Source organism: Nelumbo nucifera, chromosome 1, assembly GCF_055504915.1.
Source record: "Nelumbo nucifera cultivar China Antique chromosome 1, China Antique-T2T, whole genome shotgun sequence".
In the NCBI taxonomy this organism is placed as follows: domain Eukaryota; kingdom Viridiplantae; phylum Streptophyta; class Magnoliopsida; order Proteales; family Nelumbonaceae; genus Nelumbo; species Nelumbo nucifera.
In genome coordinates, this window is record NC_142649.1 from 187833697 (window position 1) to 187844108 (window position 10412).

The window sequence follows — 10412 nt, forward strand, 5'->3', positions numbered from 1 at the left end:
AGAAATACCCTTATAACAGCTCAATGCACCTTACCATTAGCTATTCCAGGCTTCCAACTTCTATTTTCTTTGAGTTTCTGACAAGCCCTTTTAACTTGTATTCCAAATATACAAAGAAAAAGGTAAGAAAAAACTTTTACCAGGCCATAAGCAATGCAAAGTATAAAAGGAGTACTTTCTTCCACCTTATGGAAAGGGACCCCTTTAGATGGTCAAGTGTTTCAGAGTTTCCTCTGGACTTCCTGTTCAAAAACACTAAGAAGACAAGAAAAGAAATTTTGCAAAAGATTCCATTCATAATGCTATAACATCGTGCATTCTTAATTCATCAAACATAATACTTAGATACTCAAAAATAAAAAGATCATAAACACAAGTAACAAAAAGATCAAAAACCAAGTTCACCAAGTATTAAAAACAAATCAAAACTTCAAGTTCAAGATAGAGTTTGGTTCACTAATCTAATCATCCAAATTCTCCGGATATGTTGGCCCCACTTCTCAATGGTACCAACTACCAACCAAAGCCAGGTGGTATTTCACCATCATCTTCATCTTCATCTTTGGGAGGTTGTGTTTCATCTACATCTCCAACTTGGGTGTTGGCTGCATTTTCTTCCATGATTCCCCATTGTTCAATGAAAAATTCATCATCATCTAAAAAATGAAAATAGAAAATTAGAACTCAAAAAATAGCTAAAATAATCAAGTATGGAAATGTCATTTGAGATAATATCAATCATAGTTACCATCAGTCCTAACTCTTTTTCTTGATGGTGATTCTATTATTGGAAATGTTGTTTCATCAGCTTTAGACATAGCATCCTTTTCATTACCATCAAGTAATGGAGGATCCTCATCATCGTATACTATCCAATCCTCCACAACATCAACATGTTCATGCCCAATTGGGTCAAGACTTTCAGCTTTTCTCCTACAAATCAATAAACGATACATTAGATGCAATGCAAGCATTAAAAAAAAATCATGAAACATAAAAGTTAAAACACTTACCCATCCATCACATGCAGGTTGCAATGAACATATACTAGGGATCCGTACAACAATCATTTTCAAATTTGGAGTGTCACAACCAAATTTCGACCACCATTCACCTATATACAATGAAATAGAGTTAATTTAATTTATAAAATAAAATTGAAAAATGAAATAATAAACATGTTATAAGAAAAAAATATTTATTACCTGGAAGCGTTGACTTAAATGTCTTCACTGAGAAAGGTCTTCCAAAATTACCACGACAATTTTCAAAAAGATTAAGCTCTTTGTTCAGCTTTATCTCCACATTATCTGATTTGATTGCAAGTTTTCAATGGCATCAAAACAGTAGACATAACGATCGGGGATTTAATTTTTGATTTCAGATCATATTGGAAGGCTGGGTTAAAATAATACCCTACAAGATGAAGCCTCTGACCCATTTGTCTATTCCATCTTCTATTAATAATGTCCATGATTGGGCCATATTCAACTTTCTTATAATTAAAAAACTTTTTCAGTGATTCTTTTGCCTTCAACATTACATGATACATATACCCCATTGCAGGCCTAAACTCAGAATCTGCAAGTCTCAATGCACTAACAAGAGGTGATGTGAAACCCACAATCATTTTGCATTGTGCCCAAAATTCAGAATCCAAAACTACTTGTATTACTTCATTCCCCTTTGCATCTTTTGCATACATAGAATCAATAAAACTCCAATCTATCACCAAATTTTGCAAATCATGCATGTGCTTCAAAATGCTATCCAATGCAATGAAATTAGTTGCAAAACGAGTGGCTCCAGGACGTAATATCTCAGTCCAATCAGATCTCTTCCTTAGCATTGAGAGTACAAAAATATGATTGTAAACAAATTTGGTAATTCTAAATGCATGTTGAACCACATTTGCAACATAATCCATTTCTCCAATTTCTTTTAACATCAAGTTTAGACAATGTGATGCACAAGGTGACCAATATATCCATGGAAATTCTGCTTCCAACAGCTACATAATTTGCAGCATTGTCAGTGACCACCTGAACAACATTTTCTACTTTTATCCAATCAATGACTTCCTTAAACAAAAGAAATAAATTCTTTGCACTCTTGAATGTTTCAGAAGTATCTACAGACTTCACAAATGTAGTTCCTGTAGGACAATACACTAAAAAATTAATCAATGTTCGGCTACGTGTATCTGTCCAACCGTCAGCCATTATAGTACAACCATATGTAGCCCAATCATTATGGAGTTTATCAACTGACATTTGCTCCCCATGAATTAAATATTTCAACGAATTGGTCCTACAATTATGATATGAAGGAGCTTTGTACCCTGGACCAATAGTAGCAAGGGCATCCAACATAGGCTGAAAATATCTTGAACGCAAAGCATTCAAGGGAATACAAACATCACACAACCACTTCATAACAACATGGTCCACGTGATTAATTGCTCCCTTAGATGCCAATACACTCTTAATTCCAGGTTGTGCACCTGGAGTGGTCCGTGGAGCAAAATGGCTAGTTATTAGCACTGAAGATGCTTTCCCCTTTCCCGATGATGTAGTTGGGTTTTTCCCTTGATAGGTATCATGTGCACTAGGTGGATCTATTTCTCTAATCTCAATATCATCATTATCATTCCTTCCACATTGTGCTCTAGTGTCAACAAAATTCATTGGTTGCTTTTCACTTTTTTTTTTGTCATTGATTTCATTCAACGATTGCTCAATTTTGAACCTTACATCATGAGGTACTTTACGACAAATTGCAATCTCACCTTTCCTTTGGGCAATATGTTGTTTCATCCTATTAATCCCTCCCCCTTTAAAAGTCTTTTGACAATAAAGACATGTCATTGACTTTGATCCATTAAGAGGGTCAATTTTAAGGGAAACATTCTCCTAAGAAGAATCAGTTTTTCCCCTAACATTTGATGAATTGGGCTCTTGTAATGGAGCTGGATCAGATGTATTAGCATTTGGACTTTGAGATTCCATCATCTTAGTTCAATCAAAGAAACCCAACTCAAAAATAAATCCCTTCATACAAACACAAAATATAAAATTTAAAACCTTGCATTGACTAAAAGAACCAACCAAAATGTAAAATTGCTCCATATAAGCAAAAAATAATTAAGCAAATACTTAAGCAAAAAATTAAGCAAATAATTAACCAAAATGTAAAATCACCCCATTAGAAACGAGAGTAAATTGCTTGCAAAAATTTAAGCAAAACTTTCAACATCTGATCATCATATGAAAATTAAGCAAAATATGCATATAAAAATTAAAAACAAATTTATGCCAGATTAATTAAACAAAGAACTAAGCATCTGATCATCAAATGAAGTTTGAGGTTTCAGCAAGGCATATAATCAACAAGAAACTGATACAAAAATACAAACTGCAATTTTCTGCTAGTAAATCTATCAACTTATCGTCTGTTGCTCCTAATTATAAACTATAAAGTATTCACTAAAAGCCTCTGCCTTGCAGGTCCAAAGCCAAATGATGAACCAAATGAAGAACAAATAGGGGCTAATGAACCAAATGAATAAAAAAATTCAAAAAATCAATTAAATCACAAAAAAAATCAGAAAAAAATGATACCTTCAGGGTTTCACTGTCGAGTGCCGGCAATGGTGGTGTGACATTGGATTCGCCGCCGGTGGGCTCGGGCAGTCTGGCTTGGTCGTAGGCAAGTTGTCATTGCAAGCCTGCAAGTGCTGAGTTTCTAGTGGATTCGCTGCCGCTGAAGCCTGCAAGTCGGGCTTGGGCTCGCCAGTGCAAATGCTGAGTGCTGAGTGCCGCTACCTTGTGCCGCTGCAAGCTCGCCGTCTGCCGCTGCAAGTGCTGGATCTTCTTGCCGTTGGACGCCGCTGCAAGTGCTGGGATGAGGGTTACTTTTCGCCACTACAAGCTCGCCGGTCGCCGCTAGTGTGTATCGCCGAAGGTGATGGCCGCCGCAGGTAGACCTGTTCATGGGCCGGGCCGGGCTTTCACTTGTCACAATTGAAAATATACTAGGCCTGAGCCCGAGCCCGGCCCGACCAACGGGCCTATAACTTGGGCCCGAGCCTGGCCCTGGTAAAAAGCCCGAAACCCGAGCCCGAGCCCGAAGCTCGACCTAATTGAAAAAAAAAACAATTTTCCCTATTCAAATTAGAATTAAAAATTCAGATAGTATTTTTTTTCTATTTAAATGAACAATGGGCCTACAAGATGGTATTTTTCCCTTTCTTTTATATTTTAAAACAAAATTTTACATTCTTAAATCAAAAAATTTATTCAAATGGACATAATCACATAACTAATTTTAAGTTTAACATTAGGTCGGGCCGGGCTATTTGGACAAAACCCGGGCCCGGCTCGAATTTATTGCGGGCCGGGCTTTTTGGCCTGAATTTAAGCCTGCGGGCCTATAAGCATGTTCAAGCCCGTCCGGGGGTCGGGCCGGGCCGTCGGGCCACCCGGCCCATGAACAGGTCTAGCCGTAGGTGATCAGTCGGTAGGGTGTGAGGGTTGAGAGGAGTGAGGAGGGAACTCGGGAAATGGGAAATAACACTAAAGCTAAGGGGAAAATCGAATTAGGATTTGAACTGGTTGGGATATAATGGGTATTTTATTTTTGTTTTTTATTTAAAGCATTAAAAATAAAAATTTAACCCACGAACCGCTGTCCGGGTCGAACGGTTTAGCGGTCCGATCGCCCAGGTCAGTGGTTTTTTTGACTTTTCAACATTTTTTTCAATTTTTCGGTTTCTAGTAAAACCGAACCCGGATGACTGACCGGTTACCAGTTTTTCCGGTTCAACCATCTAGTCCAGTCCGATTTTGAAAATCATGCTCCTACCAACTCTCTCTCTCTCTCTTTCCTGTCATCTCTCTCCTTATAAATTATAAGAATGCCACTCTCTCTCCAATTGAGGGAGACCTCATCTCTGCATCTCGGCTACTAGGGGACCTGCAACCAAAGGTAGTCGAGTTCAAGTCGAGCCGAGCTCGAACTTCAGAGCTCAAGCTCAAGTCTCTAATTCAAATCAAGCTCGAGCTAGACGATACCTCGATCAATGAGGGAGACCTTGGCTCAGCACCTCGGTCACTGAGGGAGATCTTGGTGCAACACCTCGACAACTAAGGGAGACCTCAGCTTGGCACCTTGTCAACTAAGGGAGACCTTCGCTCAACAACTTGCCTGCTAGGGAAAACCTTAGTTCGACACTTTAGCATTTGAGGGAGACCTCGATTTGGCACCTCGGCAATTGAAGGAGATCTTGGCTCAAAACCTTAGCTCAGCACCTCGGCTGCTTGAGAGACTTGTAGCGAAAGGTGGTCGAGCACAATCTTTCGAGCCTTTTACTCGAAACAAGCTCAAGCTCATGCTCAAGTCTTTAATTCGAATCGAGCTCGAGCATTATAGTTTATGAGCGAGTCCCTAGAACACAAGACCCCCCTCCGCTAGTTAATCTAAATTAAAATAAATTTGGACAGATTAAACAGTCCAAACATTGAGTTGAACCAATCCGAAATGGTCTAAAATATTCATTAAATTGGTTTGAACTTGGTCCTTTATAATGGACTCTCATTTGACCGGATAGGATTGGACCAAATCCAGTCCAACTGACACTCCTACCCAAGAGCACCATAACTTTGATATGGTAGACATAATATTCTAAATCAGTTGCCCATGACCACTAATCTTCAATCTAAGAAACAAGCATAAAAAAATGAAAAAAAATGGGGCCAACCTGAACCCAAACCAAACCCAGCCTGATCACTACACGAGACCTTGGCCTAAAGCTTTGGGCATAGTTTAGGCCTAGTTTTATTTGTCAATTTGATTCCTCAAGTGAGGTATTTTATAGATTTAAATAACTACATATATGGGATAAATATATTTCATAAAAGATGGAAAGATCGGTTAGACTCAGGGTTGTGCGAGGCTCGGGTTGGGTTGGGCTTGGCTCGATTTTAGCTTAGACCTACCTAGTACCTTCTCATGCTCCAACTCAAGCTCAATGAGCCCAGCCTTCATTCGAAAAACCCAAGCCCAGCTCGTGCGATGCCTCCGATAGATTGCATTTTGTCTATTTTTAATCGCGAGTTGATCATATTTCTTCATATCCATGTGAATATATTATAATCCAACGTTTTAAAATAAAATGTGTAAATGATGTATGCATTTTCGATGTACTCCAGCAGATCCCGTATACAATTTATTGTGTTCTGTACAAAGATTCCAATCCAAAGCTTTGTGCTATAGATCTGAAATCTGCAATATGGATCCTATTCTATTCCATCATAACGTTTTAGGTTGTTCAGTTCTATACTTCATCAGTTCGGCGCTTTTAGGGTTTTGGCTCTTAGGGTTGCTGCAACGAGCGGAGAGGTAGAGAGGCAACAGCAGCAGCAGTCATGGTTCTGAAGTACGTTCTCCTTCCTTTTCCTTTTCTTTTCTCTTTGTGAAATCAAGTTCCATCCTCCGTTAAAATCATGCTCTGCCTTTCGACTAATCGATTATTCTGATGATTGTTATCTCCCTCTTTCGCTCATATTTTATTTTTGAATTTCTTGTTGGGATGGTTCGGATGAAGTTAGGAATCTGCAGAAACCGATTACATGATATCAAACGTCGTAGGTTTAGGACTGGGTCTTTAATGCGAACTGTATTTCATGAATACATCTTCTAGATATGTACTCAAATGGGGTTTCTTTCTGAACTTTGTATCGTTCATTGGGGATGAGCTTTGAGGTTTATGAATTTTGTGTTTCAGCTATTGATTTTGTCTGGTGCCTTTTTCTCCCAAAGTCTCAATATTTGATAATGTTTAGGATATTATTAGATTCAATCGTTTACCAATCACTTCTATTTTATAATTGCATCCATTACTGTATTAAGATCCTTACAATGGTATCTTCGCTAAAAAACTAGTGGGTCACCACGTAAATCTAGATAATCGAACTGATATAAGAATTTAAGATTCACTCTTAATCGTAATCTTGTGGCGATTTAACGACCTTTTAGATTTAATCATTTGCCAATCACTTATATTTTGAAATTGTGTTTATTTCCATTTCAGTTAAGATTTCCTAATAGATTACCATACCAAAACCTTGATGATGTTTCCTATTGCTGACTGTTTGTGGCTTAACACAGGGATCTGGATAACTGAACTAATTTAAAGTTAATTAAATTCAATCATAACTTTGTGGTGATTTTAGTTATCCTTGATGATGATATCAATAGGTTGTTTGGTTATTATTTTATCCTTAATTGGTTCTGTAAATGCTATCTTTTTAGGCTGTATTTGTTTGTGATACAAACACAGAACCTGGGTTTTTATGCATCCCGGTTCAGATTTTTGAGTGTTTGTTTGAAATACAAAAATGCAACGATTAGGAGAGGAAAAATATATTTTTTGACATTTTCGTAGTGTGAGAGTGCATTACTGTACCTACTTTTTGGCTACAAATTAGTATTTTTTGAATCTTGAGCTGATCTGATTCAATTGGAGAGAGACCATTGTACAGCCTTTTGCATCAATTTAAAACAAACAGGAAGAGAACAAAAATGGGTTAGAATTTAAAACGAACTTTGCATCCTTGAACCGAAAAAAGGTATTTATGCATGGAACATATTTGCGTTTGTATCAATCCATACAAGTAGTTAAATTAGTTATTTATCATTGTAGTCAGAATGTACAAGCACTTGTTTGCAACTCAAACTTAAATTTGGTCTTACCGTTGATGTTATGTCTTCTAATTCTCAAACATCCACATTATCTGTGTTAATTGTCACCAGAGAAGGAAAGGGGCATTGCTAGATCTTCACCATTGCACAAGTTATTACTTGTAAGACTATGGATTTCTGGTATAGCTCTTTTGGGGGTGATCAACTAGTGCAACATTCATGATGCTGCTTTTCAATAACTCTGGATTTTGGTGTTAGTGTTCAATAATGTGGAACTAGCTTCCGAGTTTTGATTTAATGACAAACTACAAGTAACTAGATGAATAATTTAATGGAGCATGGAGCACCATGCAGATTGACACACGAATTACTGTGTGTCCATATGGCTTTCTGGGTTGGTACTTGAGCGCCCATATAGTTAGATGTGATTACAAAGTAAAACGGCACCTATAATTGCTAGATCTTATGTTCTGCACTTGTGGCATTTCAGGACTGAACTCTGCCGCTTCAGCGGTGCGAAGATATACCCTGGTAAGGGTATCAGATTTGTTCGTTCAGATTCGCAGGTAAGATTTTAATGCCATTTTTTGTTTTTTCTCCTCTTCTTTGGTATGTATTGACTAGTGCACTCACTTCATAGTTATTTCTTGTTTTTTTCAGCATGTATTTCTGTGTATGACCAATTTCATACTGAATGACTTTCTTGATCTTTCAACTTAGGTTTTCCTCTTTGCCAATTCAAAGTGCAAGAGGTATTTCCACAACCGACTGAAGCCATCGAAGCTTACCTGGACAGCCATGTACAGGAAGCAGCATAAGAAGGTAACTGTATTATTGAAATGCAAGTTCATTTTTTTTTTTCTCTTGTTAGCAAACTCATCTTTGCTGCTATTCACTTTATTGTTTATTTGGTTCGTTGTAGTTAACCTGAATTCAATTCCTGTTGTACTCACAGGACATTGCTGCTGAGGCTGTAAAGAAGAGGCGTCGGACCACTAAAAAACCCTACTCAAGGTCCATTGTGGGTGCTACCTTGGAGGTGATCCAGAAGAGGAGAACTGAAAAGGCTGAGGTCCGAGATGCTGCGAGGGAGGCTGCCCTGCGGTATGCTTAGTAATCTGCCGTTATTCACTGTTTGCGGTTTTCCCCTAAAATTTCATTCCACTAGTAGCAAATGATCTTGTGCTCAGCACCCAAAGATATTATCTGCCTCTTATAAAAAACAACTGAATATTTCTAACCGTTTTTTTGTTGTTAAGTTCTTTTAATAAAAGAGCAGAACCTGAGCTTAGCTAATGGATTTGGTCGGTTCTGTTCTGTCAGGTAGACTCAACCCATTGACGGCCTTAACCCTGATTCCACAAATAACACCCTTTCTTTTGGGTTGAGGAGTTGTATAAAGAGGGGGGCTTGTGTAGGATAAATATTGCTTCTTTATGAGATTTAGCGTGGGGCCCAAATTCATTGATGGCAACTTTTGGTTTCAGTTAGAACTTTTAGGATGGTATCTCTATCAACACATTTTTTTTTTCTGGTTTCGAATTAGAAGTATCTTAATCTGTTTTGCTTCTTTATGAGATTTAGCATAGGACCCAAATTCATTGATGGCAACTTTTGGTTTCAGTTAGAACTAAAAACGAACCAGTGACTGAACCAGTCAGGGGTCCAGTTACCGGTTCGAACGGTCTGACTGTTCGACTTGATTGGCCAACCCATTCTGACAAAAAAAAAATTATAAAATTTAAAAAATTGGAAAATGGTCAAAATGGTTCAAATGGTTAATCGGCTTGTTCAGCAGTTTGCTGAACAAAATCAACGGTTTTAGAGGAAAAAGGAACTGGTGACCGGTTCCCTTTTATTCCGGTCCGACCGTCCGGTCCGGTTTTGAAAACAGTGATCAACAATTTTTTTTTTTTTGTTTCGAATTAGAAGTATCTTAATCAGTTTTTGAATAGGGTGTTTGCCGTGTGTCTAAGGGCTTCATTTTTTTTATTTGTCAGTAGCAGACTGTAGTAAGCAAGGTGGACATGTGTCAATTCTGAACTATTTTTTATTGCCACTGAATGCCTTTGATATATGCCAGGGAAATCAAGGAGAGGATCAAGAAGACCAAGGATGAAAAGAAGGCAAAGAAAGCAGAAATAATGTCAAAGACGCAGAAGACTCAAAGCAAGGGTACGTTGCCCAAGGGTGCTGGACCCAAGGGCCCCAAACTTGGAGGCGGTGGTGGAAAGCGTTGAACATATTGCAGATCTATCTTTTGAAGGCTTTGTAGGGATTGATAGATTTTGGTAAAATGTTTCTGAGTTCTTGTTGTTCCTTAAATCCTGCAAATTGAATCGAGCTCGAGGTCATGATTCATTTGAGCCTCGAGTTCGAGGCCCCCGACGGATGGGAATTGGTCAACTGGTGATAAAACTCGAAAGGAAGCGGATCCATAACCAAACAAATTAGGGAGAATGACTGTGCAGCCCACCTCAAAAGTTTTAGTTCGATAATGAATCTTGACTGTGGATTGAGTCAAATCATGGGCAGGATGCGGTTTATAGGGGGAGCTCGTTACATGCTTAGACTACATATGTCACAGTATTGATGACATGGGGGATGGCTGAGGGTGGGGCTTTTAAATGGAAATGGACAGAGAAATTAGGGCAAGAAGGTGAAGGGTTTTAACAGCAAATTATGTTGTAAATTAAGTTGAATCATACAAG

The 10412-nt window shown here is 38.2% G+C and overlaps 2 protein-coding genes across 2 annotated transcripts; one reads left to right on the forward strand and one right to left on the reverse strand.

The window, feature by feature from the left end:
• Positions 1–1889: 1889 nt before the first annotated feature.
• Positions 1890–2816, reverse strand: LOC104596282 (uncharacterized). The gene has a single exon (XM_010257362.1). The coding sequence runs from the start codon at positions 2814–2816 to the stop codon at positions 1890–1892; it is 927 nt and encodes a 308-aa protein (XP_010255664.1).
• Positions 2817–6329: 3513 nt separating this feature from the next.
• Positions 6330–10161, forward strand: LOC104596156 (large ribosomal subunit protein eL24). The gene is made up of 5 exons (XM_010257201.3): positions 6330–6436; positions 8192–8267; positions 8422–8523; positions 8657–8805; positions 9785–10161. The coding sequence occupies exons 1-5, from the start codon at positions 6426–6428 to the stop codon at positions 9939–9941; spliced, it is 495 nt and encodes a 164-aa protein (XP_010255503.1). The 5' UTR covers positions 6330–6425; the 3' UTR covers positions 9942–10161.
• The last annotated feature ends 251 nt before the right edge of the window (positions 10162–10412 follow it).